This window comes from Mirounga angustirostris, unplaced genomic scaffold (assembly GCF_029215605.1).
Source record: "Mirounga angustirostris isolate CCGP_5_RB_7025 unplaced genomic scaffold, mMirAng1.0.hap1 SCAF_5, whole genome shotgun sequence".
Classification (NCBI taxonomy): Eukaryota; Metazoa; Chordata; class Mammalia; order Carnivora; family Phocidae; genus Mirounga; species Mirounga angustirostris.
Window position 1 is genome coordinate 133,131,290 of NW_026991713.1, and position 19,188 is coordinate 133,150,477.

Here is a 19,188-nt window from a genome sequence, read left to right on the forward strand (position 1 = left end):
CGCATGGAGAGCCACCTGTGTGTTGGTAGGATGTGGTGACGTCACAGTCTTCTCCAGACAGTGGTGACATCAATGACCTTTCTGGAGAACTTGGTTCCCCCTCAAGTTACCTTTGGTCAGAGGAGAGACCCCCTGGAGCAGGCTGCTCAGTAACAGATGCTCCTGAATTACAAAGGACTTGACTGAGAGCTAAACTCTCCCTTGAATGTTTGCCTTAAAAACGAGAAGAGGTGGGTTACCACAGCTTGGATTCAACACGACCGAAATGCCTTAGAGATTTTTCTGGGTCTCGTGTGATAAAACGTCAAAATCCTAAGATCCCTGGGTCAACGTATAGTAAATATTGCTGCAGATTGAACTGATGCTCCAGAGGGAAAGGACAAAACCACGCTGGGGAGGAATTGAGAGCACCAAGGCCAGCAGTCACCCCAGTGTGACCCCAAGACTCTGAAAGTGTGCTGCACCTTTGTTGTATTCGGTAAAACTGCTCTGATTTCCAGCCTCTGGCTTCTAGGAAACCTCCGGTAGACGTGCACTGTGTTTTCTCAGCCCTCAGATCGATTTCTTGGGTGTTCGGGATGATTTGATAGTTACTCTAGCTGTGTTTGAAGGACAAGGCGAGTGCAGGGTCCCCCTCCTCCTCTGCCATCTTAACTCCCCTCCTGGCTTCTCAGGAGCCAAACTGCACCAGACTTATCTTGCCCGCACGGGGCCCTGGGGTGTGAACAAATGCTTGTCCACCTGTAACTGGTACGTAGGGACCACTGTGAAGCATCGAGTGTCCTGCTCGGTCCCACTGGGCTCATTTCGCATGTGGGGCCGTCGAGCGCCAGGGCCGGGTATCTTGCCCGTGGGAATACAGCAGCGTGGGTGTGCATGGGGGCCACGCTCCGCCACACATCACGTGCTCCATGGAAGCCTAGCAGCTGTGTGCTTGGGCATTTGTCTTGGCTCCTTCTGACCGTAGATAAAGGTTCCCTTTCTGCAGGTGGTTCTGTATGGAATAATGGGGGTTTCGTTGTGGGATGGTCGAGACTTCGGGTAATGAGTCTCGATCAGGATCTTAATTGAAAACTGGATCCTTAGGAGTGGTTTCGATTAGTTGAGTATACATTTAATTTATAAAATACAGCAGTCGTTACTGGACGTTGGTAACTCTCTAATGGGTGCTCTGCGTGTTAATAGAGACTTCTATCGAGGTGCTGGCAGGGTTGGTTTCTCCTGAGGCCTCTCTTTGGGCTGCAGACGGCCGTCCCTTCTGTCCTCACACGGCTGTCCCCCTGTGCTCGCCTTCCTGCTGTCTGTCCCTCTTCCTGTAAGCAGGCTGGTCCTATAGGATGAAGGCCCTATGCTTTGGACTTCATTTACCCTTAATCACCTCCTTAAAGACCCCATCTGCAAATACAGTGCCATGCGGGGTGAGCGCTTTAACATTTGAATTTTGAAGACATGTAGTTCTGTCCCTGACACCTTCTAACCATGAGGGCATGGGAGAAATGTTCCCAACAAAAGAACGATCTTTCTCTCTTCTCTTTTCTTTTCTTCCCTCTTCCCCGGTCTTCCTCTGGTCTCTCTACTCTCTCAGTGTCGATGTACTTCGTGTGTGTGACCTTTGGAAGATGTTCTTGATCCTCTCTCTCCTTGCAGCCTATTACTATGGAAAGAGAAAGAAGATCGTGAAGCCCCCGATCGGGGAAGCCAGCACTGAGAGCGGACACCCGAAGCCAGCCAGACGTAGGAAACGGCGCAAGTCCATCTTTGTGCAGAAGAAGCGGAGGTCTTCCGCTGTGGACTTGGCTGCAGGCTCGGGGGAGGTATGTCCTGCTCAGAGCACCTTCCTGCATGCGTCCGGGACGCGCGGCTGCTCTCGGCCAAGGCCGCAGCTGACGTGTGATGCTGAGTGCTTGGAAACTCCAGGCACCAGGAGCCCTGCAGATTCAGTCCGCCTGGCCATGCGAGCTGGGAGAGGGCGGCGACGGGGACCGTGGTGGGGACCGCAGGATGGGCCTTGGGCCACCCCCGCCCCCGGCGGTTTGCACAGGGCCAGCTGGATTCAGTGCCTTCCCTTCTCCCCAGGAGAGCGAGGAAGAGGATGCGGATGCCGATGCCATGGACGAGGACACTGGGAGTGAGGAAACCAGCTCTGAGCTCCGCGATGACCAGACAGACACCTCTTCGGCTGAGGTCCCCTCCGCGCGGCCCCGGAGGGCCGTCACCCTGAGGAGCAGCTCCGAGCCCGAGCGCCGGCCGCCCGTGGAGAGGCCGCGGCGGGGCCGGAGGGCGCAGGCCGCCTCGTGTGCCAAGGGGGCAGAGCAGGGCGTGGCCACTGGCCAGGACCCAGCAGGGGTAAGGCCCACGGGGGCCCCCAGCTGGGCTCTGTGGGGCCAGGGCTGTGGGCAGGGTGTTGAAGAAGGAAGCCAGTACGGTGCAGGGCCTTGACTTGGGGCTCTGTGTTTAAAATGGCAGAGTAATGGCAGCTCCAGCCTGGTGCCGAGTCTGGGGAGAAGGCCCGGTGGTTTCCCATCTCAGATGGAGTCCAAGGGGCGTGAGAGCTTTTCTGTGGAAGGTTTTCCAGCCGCAGAGGATTCTCGTCAGGAGAACAGACAGAATAGGTCCTCGGGGTGCCATTGGACACAAGGCTTCCCCTTCACGGGAGATGGCTGAGTCAGCGTACCAGATCTCCCCCAAACCCCCAGGCCGTAAGTGGTCAGCCGGGAGGTCATGGGCACCGTCATCACCAGGGTAGAGGGGGAAGAACTGGCTGCCTCCTGTGCATTCACACGCCCCGTACCCTCTCTCCGCAGTCAAAGGTGCATCCTCACTAAGCAGGCCCAGGATTTCCTGAACTGGGTTTTCAGCAACTGCTCTCACGGCGCCTTTTTTTCAGCATCTAACGGCACACAAGCCGTTGGAGGCAAAATCATAACCCAGCTGAGCTGCTAAGAAAGTCCCTCGAGCCCCAAGTCTCGGTGGCTTGTCCAGGTGCCCAGGGAGAGGCCAGAGGGAGGAGGAAAGTCTGGCTCAGGTCTGCGGGGTTTACCGAGTGTCCCGCCGACCCTGCAGGGATCGAATGACCTCCTGCCTCCCTTCTCCTGTCAGGACCCGAAGCAGGAGGAGGAGGAGAGGCTTGTTCTGGAGAGCAACCCGTTGGAGTGGACGGTGACCGACGTGGTGAGGTTCATCAAGCTGACGGACTGTGCCCCCCTGGCCAAGATATTTCAGGAACAGGTGTGCTGGTCCTTCTGCTGTGTTGTATTTTCCTTTGATTTTCTGGTTTAGCTGCTTTCTGTGACACGGCTCTGGTAGGGGAATGGGGTACTCCCTCATGACTGCGGGGGGCTGGGGGATGGAAGCCTGGCTCACACGTGGTCCCTGCTAACACCTCTGTGGGGGGCTCTTTGCTGTCCAGCAGAGACGCAAGTCCCAGCCCGGTCTCCCTTGTCAGGGGCTGGGAGCCTGGGGCCCTCTGGCCTTTATCGCCATCTGGGGAGGGGGGTTTCTGTCTCCCTAGACTACCCTTTTCCCAGTCCTTCCGCTAGGAAGAGCAGGCTTCCCTTGGGTCTCTTTTCACCCATGCCCGGGGCAGTATTGGGTGGCCAGCTTCTGTAGCAGTAAGTCTTGGACGTAGGAGGCATGCAGATACCCAAGCGTTCAGCACCGTGCCCTCTTGGGCTCCCAGGTCCCTGCTGGTCTGCCTTCTCTTCTCCCCGCCTTATGTTTGTTTGATTCATTAGTTCTATACAGCAGGAGAAACAGGGAAGGGATGTGTCCCCATCTTCCCAGAGGCGGAAGCCCTCCGTCTGCTGTGTTTCTCTCAATGGCCCTCTCCTCACTGCTTTCGTATTTCGCTCTTTCCTTTGTAACAACGTTAAAAACCTGTGGTATGTTCGGTTCCATGCTAGTGATGGGTAAATGCAAAACAATCAACATAATCTATACTTAAAGGAATTTTGATTCTGTAGATGAGACGATGAGAATTAGCTAAAGCGTAAGACATGCTTTGAGCCCTAAGAAAGGAGGAATTTTTTTACGTTGCCCCTTAAATTAATATGGAAAGAAATCGCCTGTCTGGACCCAAGCCACCTTGAAGGCTGCTCCCCGGCCTCCCATGGAAGGTCCAGGTGAAGCCTGTGACCTGTTCTCCCGCGTTCGTGTGAAGGGTTGCTATCTCTCACACTGCCTCACAGCGTGAATGTGTCTTTCAGGACCTCGTACTTAAGAAAGGTACTGTTTACCATGTGATCAGTTAAAGATGTGTCTATCTGGTCTTTTTTTAGATTCTACCAACCGATACTCTAGAGAGAGGGTAATAACTCAGGCATTCAATCAGGAAGGGAAGAAGAAAGGCCTCTGATACCCCTGCACCCAGTGAGTCCCCCAGATCTTCTTCCAGGCCCACGTGTGAAAAGCAAATTAATGTGGTTCCCAGCTCATCCCAGGAGGGAGTGGCTCTTAGCATTCAGAGGTCCCATCTGGTCGGCCCCCAGAGCCTCCAGGAGACCCCAACTCTGTGTACGTGAAGGGGGAATGGCGGCTACAGGGGTTTGCTGTTACCAGCACCCCCTCTCTGAGTGACACACAAAAGCAAATAGGAAAAAGCTGCATCAGACGTAAAGAACTTAGTAATGAGCCTGTCTCTTCATTTAAAACACACGGACAGGGAGAGAATTGTAAGAACCGTGAAGGCTTGTGTGGTTTGGGACATCTCCATCTTGAAAACACAAATAAAGCAGATTGAACTCCTGCTAGAAGCATTGTCTAGTGTAGCATTTTCCGAAGCGGGCATTTATCAGTAGTGGCCCTGAGAAGACGCTGAGTGCCGATGACCCAGAGCTCAACACGTGGGTCTGTGTGGTCGTGTGTTCATTCCGAGTGCACCGACGAAACGTCTGCTCATGGGCCTTAACTATATTTAGAAGGCAGATGTGGTAGGCAGCGTTCTAGGTTAGTCTCAAGTTGTGTTTTTGTTTTGTTTCGTTTTTAGACTCAAAGGCGCACTTTTGGCTGGAAATGGTTTTTAGCTGGGCTGTGGCCGAATAGGGCACAGCGCTCTCCCGCCCCGACTCCGGGTCAGCGGTACAGAGAGAGGTGAACAGCCCCGCGTGCGATTGCTTTCACAGGCTTCTGATGTGAGGCAAGAACGTGAAAACTAAGCTGACCTGGGCAAAAGGCTAAAATGCTACACATGCTGAGTCGTTCTTATTTGCACTTCTAAGCCCAGCTTCTTAGGGTGTGTCATGAAGTTCTGAGCCTTCCCAAGCCAGGGTGTCTAAGACACGAAGCGTGCCTGGCACGTTCCCACTTCCAGAATCAGACGGCAGGCAGGGCCCTGCCTCTCACACTGGTTAAAAACTTGGTCCTACTGCGTACCTACTTATTTCTCTTAAGAGACAGAAAAATAGGTAGACTGTAATTGATCATAGTTGTATTCCTATTTCATTTCCAATTTCACGGGAGGCGTTGCCCTAGCCGCAATAAGAGGCTGTTGCCTGCTTTGCTGTCTGAAGCGCTTGGCGTTTGAGTCCTTTTCTGTTCAATCAGCGCCCGTAATTGCTAATTTTTGCTAATTTGTTCAGTCATCTTTGAGCCCAAGTGCCCCACGGTCCTGATTTGGGGAGGCTTCCGGTGGGTCCGTCTACCCACAGCCTGAGCTTTTCGATGACCTGCGGGGGGGGGGGGGGGGGGGGAGGCGGGGGGGCAGCTCTGTTCACAAGTGTGCGAGAAACTCCGGTACGTGGAACAGTAATAGCTCTGTGCACACCTCATGGAGGTGTAAATTCAGGGCTGTCACAATCACCAGCAGCATTTACAGAAAGTATAAACTTCCCATTACCGGAAGGTATGCCTTTAATTCTGAAATGTTAAGCAACAGCTTAAAGCATCTATACTCTGTAATTTTCTACTGAGAACGTGTACATTATACAGTAAAACTCCACACATCCTCTAACTAAGAAAAACACGAAACTCTTAAATACAATTTGGCCTTAAATAGAATGTGGCCCTTGGTCCTTGCGGTGCCGTGCCTGTTAGTATGGGGCCCGGTTTTGCTGCCCCCTCGCTGCTGGCTGAGCCCAGAGAAAGGCCTTTCTGTCTCCCTGCACACTGGAGTCTGTGTAGACAGACTCATTCTCCCGGGTGTTTCTCCCCAGCTCCGCTAGTCTGCACCACACCAGGGCTCCATGCGGCCCCAGAGACCATGAGACCATGTGTATCAGCCCGTAGTTGGACAGGTTCAAGGACATGGACACGTCCATCCCTTCCAGCTTGCCCGCACTTGAAGGTCGCACCACGGAGCACGGAGTCTCCTCCCCTCAACCGTGGCCTCACAACCCAGCCGTCTTTACCGTTGGGCGCTGCCCCCTCGCTGCTGGCTGAGCAGAGGGACGGAGGGTCTGGGAAACGCTCTCCCGTTGGGGGGAGGGGGGTGGGGGCTGTGATCAGATAAAGGTCCCGAGGCCATTTAGAGGTCCTGACCATCATCCTTGTTTGGTTTCATCTGCCCCGAGCTCTCCGTGCAGCTTTCCCTCCGCCACTCAGGGCCCGGGAGGCTGCCTGCCAGGGCCGGAAACTGCTGTGTCGCCCCCGGTTCTGAATGCTTCCAGGCGCCTCGGAACAGCGGGCTTATAAACAGTGGGCAACAGCTGTAGGAGCGGGCGGTGTGGCCTAGTCCAAGCAGGGGAGGTTGGGGAAGAGATCGCATGGCAGCAGGCAGACCGGCTTCTCGGGAAGGGGACGGGAGTGGCCGCAGGCTCCGGGGTGTGTGCGGCTAAGCGAGAGCACCTGCCGTGGCCTGTGCAGAGTGGTGAGCGCCGTGGTTTGGGCCGCGCGGTTGCAGGGATGCCCATGGGAGCAGGGCTGTGGGAGGCACAGCGGGTGGTAAAGGTTAGTAGAGTTTGCCACTGGTCAAAAGTGCGTATTTTCCCCAAAGCTGTCCCAGGAAAGAGACCCAAGTTCTCTGTCCAATTTTGTAAAATAATTTGTGGCATCGCTCAGGATGAACACTCGGGCTATACCGGAAAGAGTCCGGGGCCCTTCAAGCTCTGTAAACCCCACATTCACTCCCGGGCCTGTCACAGATTCTGCACTCCGTTGGCAGAGGCCCCTCGAGGTTTAGGAATAAACAAAGCGAGGGGCTATCTTGAGGTTTCTATCTGGGGATCGGAGACCGGAGTTCTCCCTCACCACTAGATGTGAGTTTTTATTTTGAGGGTAGTTGTAGCTGAATAGAGTCGATGCTCCTCTTCCGTACTTCTTCCCATGTGAGGTCTCTATGAAAGAGTGGGGAGTCTTTGGGAGCTGGGGACAGGCTGGTGGAGGCACTTCCAGAAACCCTCAGAGTGTGCGCCCCAGCTCACATCTCCCTGGATGGGAGCCTGATGGCCCCATCGGTAGCATCTGTGCTATAGACTGAAGCTGCTGTCCCCCACGGTCATGGGGTCATGGGGTCAGGAGCGTGGAGCCCCCGTGAATGGATCGGTGCCCTTGTAGGAGAGCCCACAGACAGCTCCCTGGCCCCCTCCCCTGTGTGAGGACGCAGTGAAGCAGGGCCTCTCCAGTCACCTCCATCTGCCGGCAACTTGATCTTGGACTTCCCAGCCTCCAGAGCCGTGAGATCCAAGTGCCTGTTGTTTACCAGGCCCCCAGCCCGCCGTGTCTGTTACTGCGGCCTGGGGGACTCAGATGGCCCAAGAGTCCCCTCTTCTTTCTCTTCCCCTTCTGTCCACTTGCCTGATTCTCTCGCTTTGCCTTCACACATCTGTTGACTTTTAGGTTCACCCAGACCAGGTTTTCCCATTTAGTCATTCAACAAACGTTTAATGAGCCCCTATTCTGTGTCTGGCAGGTATTTTTCTAGATGCTGAGGATAGCGCGGGGGAAACAAGCTAGAAAAAAGTCCCTTGCCCTTATTGCTATGCCTTCTCAAAAGTGAGTTAAAACGTGAGGCCGTCCCTGACCCCACCCTCCCCCACCCCCCAGCCTGTTGTGTGCTCGGGCTCGCATCCAGCTCTGTCTGCTAAGCTGTGCAGATTTGGGCCACCTGCATACGTGTGTCTGCTCCCCAGCCGGAAAACATAGGAGCCACGTCTCACTCGTCTTGTATCTCCAGTAGCTACTTTGGGGTCCGACATACGAATAATTTAACAAATATTTTGCAAATAAATGAAAAACAGCTTTAAAGACTTGGCACCTCCTCAGAAACTAAGATTTGATTTACCAAGGGAATCCCCTTCTCCTCCTTCCTGGGCTGTGAGGTGTGGGAAAAATGGAGAAACCTAAAAGCATTTCAGAAAGAACAAGTGAGAGATACCAGCTTGCATCTGAGACGTAGATGCACTAATATGTTTATATGGAGAAATGGTTTGTGCATCCCGAAGAGTGCCCATGAGACCTGTGCATACATGGCATACTGATAAGGTGAACACCTGTGAAAGCCACCGTCCAAGGAAGAATCTAGAACATTGCAACATGGCCGTATCTACTGTCCTATCACACTCCGCTTCATTTCTACCAGCTGTAAATACTGTTCTGAAATTTGTATTGTTGTGTTCTTGTTTGATTTACTCTCACCTACTTTTTCGAGGTGATGCCAAAGGGTTTCCCAAAGTAGTTTCCCAGCATACATTTCTTCTCGTGCTCTAGGGCTTCCCGTTACCATATACTTCTCTGCCAACACCTAGCGTTGTGTGACTTCTCCACTTCTGTGGACATGAAATTGTATTGTGGGCCTCATTTGCATTTCCCTGATAAGGTCGACATCTTTTCCTAAATTGTTCATCATTTTTGTTTCATTTGTGAAATATCTACTTGTGCCTTTTGCCTAATATTTTTTTTATATAAGTCTTTTCGTTGTTGATCTGTGTAGGGCCTTCTGTATTCCGGGTATCACTGCCATCCTTTGTCCATTCTACATGGAGCATTCAGTTTGTGGTTGGGCTAGCCGCTCCGTGGCACCCAGTACTGGATCCCAGGGGTAGCACCCCAGTTCTGGGTGACCTTATCTCTTAACAGGCTCAGCTTTGCCACCCCCTAATAAATGTTCTCCCCTTCAGTCCCTCATGGCTTCCCCACCCTGCCTCCTAATTCATTCCAATACGTTGTGGCCAATATCAGCTTGCAGATGATCACATGCTATAATGTGACTTCTCTGCCTAACGACCTTTAGCAACTTTCTGGTCACACACCCCAGAAGCTCGTTTCCTAACTGCTGTCTCGGCCCGTCTCTGCTTTCCCTTCAGTGTCTCTGCGCTCTCCTCGAATACATGCTCTCATGAACTGCTTGTCTTCCGTGGGTCCATCCTTCCCTCAGTGATTCCTCTCTGTCCTTAGGTCTGAGCTGGGGCATCACCTGATCTCTGAGGTGTTCCTTGACTCCTGTAAGACTGGCTGTGTTCCCGTCCCTTTGAGCCGGTAGCTCTGTGTCCACACTTTACTCTCTGTACTGTGTTGGTCTGTTCCTCATAATGGCCTACCTTGACGTTCATCCTCTCCTGGGAGGGAGTCTGTTTTGTTCAGTGCAGTAGCCACAGAGGCCAGCAGAGCACCTGCCTCTCAGTAGGCGCTCAATAAACGCTTGCTTGTTGAGTAAAGAAATGAGTGACATCCTCCACTTAAATGTGGTGCATGCATATGGCGGCCACCTTCACTGAAATGGTCCGTAGAGCGTTACAGAAGCATTTTAGGGGGCTGGCTTTCAAGTGTAATTGAATCTGTATGTCTAAGGATCGCCATCATGACCTAGTATGGATGTTTAGAGCTGCAGTTTTCCCTCCAAAGTTTAATATCAGAAAAGCATGGTTCTAGGGGCACCTGGGTGGTTCAGTCAGTTAAGCATCTGCCTTCAGCTCAGGTCATGATCTCAGGGTCCTGGGATCAAGCTCCACGTCGGCTCCCTGCTCAGCAGGGAGGCTGCTTGTCTCCCTCCTCTCTGCCCCCTCCCCCCAGCCTCTCTCTCTCTTTCTCTCTAAAATAAATAAATGATTCTTAAAAAAAAAAAAGAAAGCAAGCCGTGGTTCTAGTTCCAATATGGTCTTCAACTAAATGATCTTAGCTAGATCAACTAGCTTTTCTGGCATTAATTTCCATCCAAAAAAAAGTGTCCTATATCCTAAAATAAGTTTCTCTTCTGCTCTTCATTGAACATAATGGTTAAGCCACCTGCACATGGTTTTATAACATCATCCTATTTCCTACTTACAACATATTTTTCTCAGGGCCGTGATACTCACAAGACTTTGTATCCCTAGACCTTTCCCCCTCTGTCAAGTTTGATATGATGTAGGTGGATTTGCCTCTGAAAGCGGGAGTCGGGCTCCCAGGTCCCAGGTCAGGGGGTACCATTATTTGGTTCATGACCTTGAGCAGAACCTGTTTCTCAGCACTTCCAGTTTGCCCTTTACTACAGCTAGCCTTAGAGGTGGCATCTGAAGAGCAAGTAAAGTAACGTGCAAAAGCACGATAGAAAAAGTAAAAAAAAAAAAAAAAAAAAGAAAGAAACAGCATCAAAAATTCATTGACAGCTTCGTTAGTTTATCTGCTACTTTCGGCGTGTATTCAAGACTGATCGGTTTACTTTGGGGTTTGATAAGGTCCAGTTTGAGTCTTGGTCCTCAACCAGTATCGAGAGATCAGGGACTTGAGTCTGGCATTCATGATCTTCCACTTGACCTCTGTGATATATATCACCTCCTAAAACACTGGATTTCAGTAATTCATGCCACTGGCATATAGATTCTATCTAATGGATTGTTTCCAAATGTGTATATGCCTATAGTTTTTACCTTGGGCCTGGACTTGGGCACACCACAGCCTCGCTCACGTAATTGAGACAATTAATTGCGCCCACATTGATGCCTCTAAGGTTGATGCTTAATTTTTATTGCTGCTGTACGTATTAGGGATTATGAGCACATCGAGGTGCCTTTTGAAACTAATCATACACTACATTATTCTCATTCCTACCAGTAGTCCTCCCAAGGCTAACCTTTATGCCCATTCTGGGTTGTTTTTTGTTTTGTGTGCTTTTGGAATTTTTAAGACTGCTAAATAAACCATTATCTGAAGAAAATAAGCTTCCTACATGTGACTCAGGATGCATGATGTCGGAGGTGCCCGTGTGCGGCGGTAGGACTAGTAAGTCTCCGTGGCTTACGGCAGGCTCACCGCTTCTCCAAATGGCAGAAATTCTAGTTTGCTGGGTGTGGTTTGTGCTCTCCTTCTACCACTAGTCTTTATTGTTACCTTCTCTTACTTCCTATGGAATGTGAAGACTGTCTTGGTGGATAGGAGGGAGGGATTGCACTTATAACCAATCACACAATATCTACATAAATAAACCCAGTTTATTATAGGAAGCAAGCTGGTGAAGAGGCAGAGATGTCCAGTGCAGGGGGATCTTAAAGCTTTGGGGTGGGCCTTGTCCCTGCCTTCTGCAGTGAATGCAGCTTAACAGTCTGATGACTCTGTCATCGCCTGGGCCCGGTGCACGGCTTCAGAGAGCTCACGAGGACAAGACCGGGATGCAGACCATGCACACCTCATTCTGGGTGGTGCATGTGTGCAAATGGAGATGCGTGCCTTTGTGTGCGTCTGAATACCCGAGTTGTCCTCAGTAGCCAACTGCTCTGGGTAGTGGTACAGCTCTCCAGCATCTTGTCACCCGTTTCAATGGTGAAATGTCAGACCTTGGCAAGGAAGAGAGAGAGCTGCTTCTTTTAGTAGAGCGCTCTTTCCTAGTGCTCATGTGGAGTCACAGCAGAACACGAGAGGGACTGGGGCGGGGGCCGGGGGGCGAGGGGGGCTCTCCCTGCCAGGGGCCGGAAGCTTGGGGAAGAGGAGGTCCTGCAGCAGCTCACCTGTTCCACCCCCTCGACCCCACCGGCCTAGGCGTGTGAATTTCACAGTAGCCAGAATTTTCGGAGCAGACTGGTTTTATTAACCAGAAAGATGAGAGAGTTCTCAGGCCAGGTTGGTATGTCTGCCAACGCTCTCCTGAACCGAAGGCCCCTGGCCCCCAGGATGAAGCCTGCCGTGACAGATGCCATCCCTTGTGCCCGGTGCCTCGGCTCTAACGTGGCTTTGTCTCCTGGCAGGACATTGATGGGCAGGCACTGCTGTTGCTGACTCTCCCCACGGTGCAGGAGTGCATGGAGCTGAAGCTGGGGCCCGCCATCAAGCTGTGCCATCAGATCGAGCGAGTTAAAGTGGCTTTCTACGCCCAGTACGCCAACTGACGCTGCCCTCTCGGGAGTTGACCCAGAGTCGTGTGATGCGGTGTCGTGGGAAGGTTTGGGGACCGACGCTTTATTTCTTGGATGATAAGAGCTGGTACATACACTCTGTAGCAGTGAAAAGCAAGAAGCACGGAGGACCTCCTTCACCCTCCAGCCTGCGTGATAGTACCCCGTTTTCAAGCACACCCAGGGCCACAGCGAGGCTCCTGGAGTGGTGGACGCTGCGGGAAGTGGGAGAGCGTCTCTGTACGTCCACGTCTCGCCTTTCTCCCTCCCTCCCTGTGAAGGGCTTTCCTCAGCCACGGTCCACTTTGCTTTGATGACTTTTCTGAATGTGCCCAGGGAGGACACAGGCTGGTGGTTTTGCTCTGGTCGTTCCAGACGCTTCTTTCGTGACGACGCCTATGGGGCCGTGGCTGCGTGGCTCAGTTGGATCTTGGTGGCAACTTAGTTCTCAGACACACTTGTTGCAGGATGCGGTTACAAAAGGATGGGCTAGACTTGCATCACCTGTCACAGGTGCCTTTTAGGAAGTGGGGGGCGTGAAGGCAGGCGGCATATTGCAAGGAGACCGTTCTTCCCAAGCGACAGACATCCAGAGCCTGTGGAGCGTTCCGTTTGCAGTCTTTTATAGAACTTCACATATTGCTCACTTTCTCATTTAATTGTGACCAGATCAGGGAGTGATTCCTTTAGTCTGTTGGGAAATGCTGAGCTGTGTATTGAAGGAAAAGCTTAATATCAGAGACGAGTGGGAAGAGGCTTCGGGAAGCTTTTAATAAACCAGCTGTGTCCCCATAGAAGGATCCCGCAGTGAGTCTGTCAGTGAGACTGGCTTTGAGTGCCACTTGGATCAACCTGGCCCTGGGACGTCCGACGGGAAGCAGGGCAGCCACCTGGCTCGGCCCTGCTCTTCTGCTGGTCCGGCTGACCGGCCCCTGTGATCCTGGATGACCACATCACTCTGGAGCCTCTCGTCCGCCTCCTGCTAAGGGAAGGGAAGGGTCTCAATCCGCCAACGTTGAGACACCGTAGGTGAGAAAGAATCACATCAGCAGTGTTTACTGTTTCCGGCAGCCCACTCTGGCTTGGAGTGTGCCGAAGACATTTCTTGGGCAGTTTTCATTAAATCCATGAAGTCACCTGTAGAGAGATCTGGGACTCTTGAGCATTGGCTGGGTTTTTTTTTTGTATCAAGCACTTCATCTGCGTATGCCTGTGAGGGACCCAGTGTGCTCACTCCAACCCGAATGGATGGCCCTCCTCCGTTGGGAGGCGTCCAAATGCCTTTCGACACGTGTGCAAGGAAACTAGACCTTGAGAGAGTCTGGACGTGGACACGGAGGGGAGCACAGCCTTCTGCTGCTCTTGTGCCATAATTACCTTGATCTTTTCTCCTTGATCAGTATCCACTGCTGGCGGGACATCATGGGGTGGGCTGCTGAGCTGTCCTGTTTCTGCATACATTGTAAAGCACGATTATCTGCCAGATTTTGCCAAGTTTGATGACCAACGCTAACCTTCATTCACAGTCTGTCCCTGTTAACAGATGCAAATGGAAAACCGATTTTGCCAGGTGAGTTTTTCCTTTCCACCCTAGCTGACTTCTCCCACCAAGTTTGAAACGTTTGGCAAGTGGGTTTGCCTGGGGACCTGTTCTGGAAGGACCAGCGTCCCACACCGGAAGCGCCCGTGGTGACTCGTGCTTGGCTCGCAGTCGGGGCTTCTGTGTCCCACGCCGAGGGGTCCGCCACCTCCCGGGTTCCCACTCCTGCCTGCCTTCTCAGCCACATGCTTCTAGCCTTACACACTCAGCCTTGTGGAGTCGATTGGAAAGGGTATCCATTTCAAGATCTTTGGCATTTTCCCTGCGCTGACTCACTCGCGATCCTTCACTGTGGCCTTTTCAAGCTGAGCTATTCCTGTCGCATCTGAAACCGGAGCGAGGGGGTGTGATGGCTGCAACGTAATGTTGTACTTTCAGAACGGATGTCCCCTCCTCGTGCCCTTTCAAGGAAAGGCGCGGGGGAGGAGGTGCTACATGGGATGAGGCAGATCTTGCAGGCGTCCCTGGAGCTGGAAGGCCTCCCCTTGGCAGCCCGGGCAAGACACGGCCACCGTTGCTGGGGAAGCTTCCTGCTTCCGTGTGCCCGACACCTCCTTGTCCTCAGTCCCTCTCTGTGCGGCGATCTGTCACTTCACCCACGTCCACGTAATGGTGCGTGGTCAGCAAGACGTGGCCGGGGCCAGAGGCAGAAGGCCCGGCTCCGGGGTAACCATCACGAAGGTCCTGTATGTGTCCCCTCCTGGCCCTCCCAAGAGCCAAGAAACCTTTTAGGGCCAAGAAGATGCTTTTGCTGTGAGTGTCGCCACCGTCCTCCTGAACTTGGATTCTTTGGGGGATTCCCACTGGTGGGTGTACTTCCTGTGGGTAGCAAGTTGGCAACGGAATGGTGAGGTGGTGTTTGTTCCTCTGTAGGATTCACCTCACGTCAGCTTCTGTCTTATCAGTAGGGCCAGTTTCCAAGGCACATTTTACCGTGTTGTTACTGTGTCTCTTAAGGCAGGAAATGCTGATTTTACACCTCTACCCACCCACCCCCCCCAGGACCACCACAGCCCCAGCCAAACGCTTCTTGGTTGAAATGCCAGCAAGTGACGCCTCTCCCCCACTTCTCTGTCCCCAGACGCTTCAGTCTCTGCTCTGTCTCTATGATAATACTTCGGGACCAAAGTCCTGTCCTCTGTGTAGCCGGGTCCTGCGTACACCGTGCCGCTCTTTACCTCCTGTAGCTGGTCGAGAAGCGTGTCTTCCTCTCCTGCCCGAGCGGACACTTGGCGTTCTGTACAGTGTGTATAACTTGAGAAGCAGAAATGCTGCCTCGTCTTTAAGGCTGACAGTCACGACGCAATCCCCTCCGGAAACTAAGGGAGCTGGTTCGGCCCCTGCCTTCTTGACTGCGTCTGTATTGTGTTGGGAAACTATCCTACCCACAACAATATAAACCTAAGAAGAGCAGGGTACGGCTGGCATTGCAAACGAACTTCTTTGCTTTTCCAAAAAAAAAAAAAAAAGAAAGAAAAGAAAAGAAAAAAAAAAAAAGGAAAATGGAAACCAGTTTCCTTCAAGTTGCGTCATCCAGAGAACTCATCCATCGCTTTTAAAATTAGGTTCATTTGATCAAAGTTTGACTCACACACAGTGTTTGGGCTGTGCAGCGATTAGGTTGCTTTACCTTATTTGATCATATTTGAAAGCGTATTTCCTGTGTTTGCTTTGATTGGTTCCTCGGTACATTAAAATGACTCAAACCTTTGACCCTGCCCCCTCTGACCCTTGCTATAATCTCTGGAAAGTTGATTTGGATCAGTCTTTGAAGCTTGGTCTGAGTGTCCTGACTCGTCTCTTAGAATGCTGAGTGTTGTATCAAGCAAGTTCTGAGATTTGCCTTTTATCTTAGACCAGACACCTCTCTAGGAGCTGTTCTCCCTTCGTTTTGCAAGCACTAGGGGTTTTTGTAACTTCTTACGTAGAACACCCATTTATGTTTATTTCTGTATATAGAACTATAAAAACTGTATCGTTGAAATCTTTGTTGTGGTTTGAGCACCATTGTTGCTTTTTGGTTAAGGTGGTGAATCTAGGATCCAAGTATTCGATTCTGTCTTTAGAAAGCTGTGATCACGTGTGCAATTATTTCTGAAGGAAAAGATAGTAAGTTTAGGTCTCTGTAGTTTTTAAGGAAGCAATCGTTGAAGAGATAGACATACTGCCCGTTGTGTTCTGGTGCAATAACAAATAGCAAGGAGAAGCTCTGTCTTCAACTATTACAATGTAATGATTCTCTTACTCGTTTCCTGTTCTTTTCTGTTCAAGAGTTTTCTGGAAATGGCTTTCGTCCCTTTAACTTGGTTGAATATTTCAGTTGGTTCTCATAGCTTTCATCACTAGAGTTGGTTTACAAGTATCCCAAAACACGAATGCGATAAAATCAAATTGTGCTAGTTTTGACCCCCTGAATTTACCTAAAATTTGTAATTGCTGACACATGGTGCTGCTTTGGGTTTTGGTTAAAAGCATCTCTAGTTCAGGTGGTAAGAACTAACCCAAACAATTTCCTCAGCGGTGGTCTTTCCATCTTCCTGGTTGGTTTTAAATGCTGAGGATTCCGTACCAGCGAACATGTCAATCTTGTCATGCAGCGAAGCCAGAGTGGTGCTCCCATGGGCCTGGCGGATACCCTGAAGAAAAAGTAAAGTTCTGGGACCAGGGTTTGCTGAAAATCAGCTTATGATGGGAAATTGGAGATAATTTTTTTTTTAATGACAGAAGAAAGAAATCATCTCATTTGTTGTTCACGATGGGAGCTAGCATGATATCCAGAAGCATAAACTGTCCCTAGTCGTGAATGTCAGAAGCCCTTTTACTGTTTTGCATTCCAGTTTGAGTAGTTTGTATTGAGATCTGATTCATATCTTGTGTACATTTCGGTGTGTAAAAGGAAAAATTCGTGTTCTTACTTTTGGAATTTGCAGGACAAAGGGCATGTTGTTGGTTTGCTGGAAGATTGTATTCTGTATATATGTTTTCATGTAAATAAATAAATCTATATCAGAGTTATATTTTAATTTTTATTCTAAATGAAAAGAAACCCTTTTTACTTGAAAAAATTGTAAGCCACATTGTTAATAAAGTAAAAATGAGTTCTATGGTGGTGTGTGTGTCTTTCTATGTAAGGTCACTAAATACTATCTTTAGGGTTTGCGTTTTGTTCTGTTTGTCTTTTCCTGCTACGCACTAAAACGTGTGTTTGTAGGGTTTTAATAACCATGGTTCTGAAAGTCCCGTGCGATCTTTCAGGGTTACCCGGTAGCTTTGGCACTTTTTATTCAAGGCACTTGTGTTTATTCTTTTTATTGAAACATTACAGTGTATCCTACACAATCACCTCTAGGCTTTCCCATGGTCAGTGATTGGGTTCTTCTGTGATTGCCTGCTGCCTCAGGACGAAGACGACTTTAAGTCCCCCCGTCACTCCACACTCAGCGTTGCTGAGGGGCGGAGCCAAGGCCAAGGGAACGAGCATTCAGGGGCAGATGGTGGAGGAACATCCCTTTCTTCCGACCCTGGCCCACCTTAATCATCCAACTTCTCTTAAAGTAGATTATGTTTGCCCCTACTGAGAAGCAGGTTCTGTATATAGACATATTTGTTGTGTTCTGTTTTGAATTATGAAAGAAAGCTTTTTCCATCAGTCCATCTTTACTACCAAAAACAAAGCCTATGACGGTAGACAAAAGTGGGAAGCACATCGTTCATTTTCCCCAAATATACTAGAAACAAAAGTCAAAGGTTATAGGGCTGAGTAAATAAGATTATTATATTTCTATTTGTGCTTGAAGATCCTTGATGACAAAGAAATGGAGACTGGATATATAATAAGATAAAGTGGAAGCTGAACACTTTTCCGGACCTCTCAATTGAATGAATTAAAGCCAAAAAAAAGACACAATCCCTTCCATCTCTCTCCGTCTTGCCACCAAGACCCTATTTTTAATGCTTCTGCTCTCTGGTGAGACTGTTGTCAATTTTCAGGTCACTAGAAACCCATTCCCCTTTGTTCTGGCATCTGGTGCTGCTACTCTCTTTATTTCAAGGCCGTGGGACAGTGCCACGCTTCCTGGAGGTTCAAGGACCACATAAGAAATGCTGTTTACACGGACATAACCTTGAGTGGCTCCCGTGTGAAGACCGGACGTTTCATCAGCGAGGTGAAAATACTACGTCAGGGTACTAGCTGGGCCGCAGTGGTTTTCTAGGGAAGAACTTTCTCAGGAGGCTTTGTGATGTCAGCCCACACTGGAGTAGCTCCTCTGTGCTGTTTGGAGGACTCACGCGGACGAAAGCTCTCCTTGCGCTTTTCTGAAGTCCCATCAGCGCTCGATTCGCATGCCCGCCATGCCTTCCCACCCAACCTCACGGTTCGTGTTCTAATAGTCGTTGCCATCTTTTGCTTCAAAGTTGTTGGAATGGCAGACGTGCAACAATTAGGTGTGCATTATGGAGAGAGAGTGAGACCGGGGTGGAGACGGACGGCATCGGCTTGGAGAAGGACTCTCGTACTTTTCAAACGGTCCTGGGTTGAAACACTGGTTGTACTGCTTGCCATGTATGTAACACAAAACCTCAAAGGTAGGTGGTAATACATCCATACCCGCTTGACAGGAGGATTAAAGATACTGTGTGGCACTAAGCCAAGAGTCTAGCACAGAGAGGGTGAACCCAATCCCTCGATTTACTGGGCACATCAACTCCTGGGCCCTTGACCGCTCGCTGGAACGTCTGGGCGGCCACAACTATTGTGTCCATCGTGCCCACCGCAGGGGGGAGCCTCAGGTACCCAGGCCTGACCCAGTCACACCCTGGAGAGCTGGGCCCCCTGCTCCACCCCTGAATTCTGAGGAAGAACACACCATGCGGTGCAGGATCTGCACCTTCTTTTCAGAAGGGTGGTGACAGCCCACAGGCAGGGGAGTGAGGGTCCTGAGGGTCCTCGAGCTCCAGCTTGGGTCAGTGCAGGAGGGGGAGAGTGCTAGCAGGAAAATGGGAGTTCTGGGGTGGCCTGTCCAGAGAGACTCCCTTTGTTTTTGTAAGCAGAGGCCAACCCTGTAACACACCACCTTGTATTTGCTGTCCTTCCTTCCCTGATTGCATTTCCACTTGCCCTCCGTTCCGTTGCCGTGTAATTTTATCCCACAATCAAATACTAGCATATAAGCTTTGCCTCAGACTGTGTTATATTTGGAACCCCAAATTAGCCAGTTGGTGCCAGAAGCTTTCCAGAAAACAGAGCTTCCAGATGGGATTGGGGAATCCGACTGCCACCCATCTGAAAGCCACGGGACCCTCTTGCTCTTCAGGAGCAGGTAACCAATCCCAGCAGTATGTTCAGCATCC

General features: G+C 50.8%; 1 protein-coding gene across 9 annotated transcripts in view; it reads left to right on the plus strand.

Annotated features, from left to right (window-relative positions):
• Positions 1-17,491, plus strand: part of SFMBT2 (Scm like with four mbt domains 2) — a 231,354-nt gene extending 213,863 nt beyond the window's left edge. For 7 of the 9 annotated variants that reach the window (XM_064592089.1, XM_045874457.3, XM_064592091.1 and 4 more), the window contains 4 exons: positions 1,648-1,814; positions 2,077-2,346; positions 3,100-3,228; positions 12,090-17,491. In XM_064592089.1, coding sequence (XP_064448159.1) covers positions 1,648-1,814; positions 2,077-2,346; positions 3,100-3,228; positions 12,090-12,230 — 707 coding nt within the window. In that variant the 3' untranslated portion in view covers positions 12,231-17,491. Of the gene's footprint in view, positions 1-1,647; positions 1,815-2,076; positions 2,347-2,466; positions 2,680-3,099; positions 3,229-12,089 lie in introns of those variants that run through there. The other 2 variants (XR_010411717.1, XM_064592090.1) reach the window with 2 other exon arrangements.
• Positions 17,492-19,188: the final 1,697 nt, after the last annotated feature.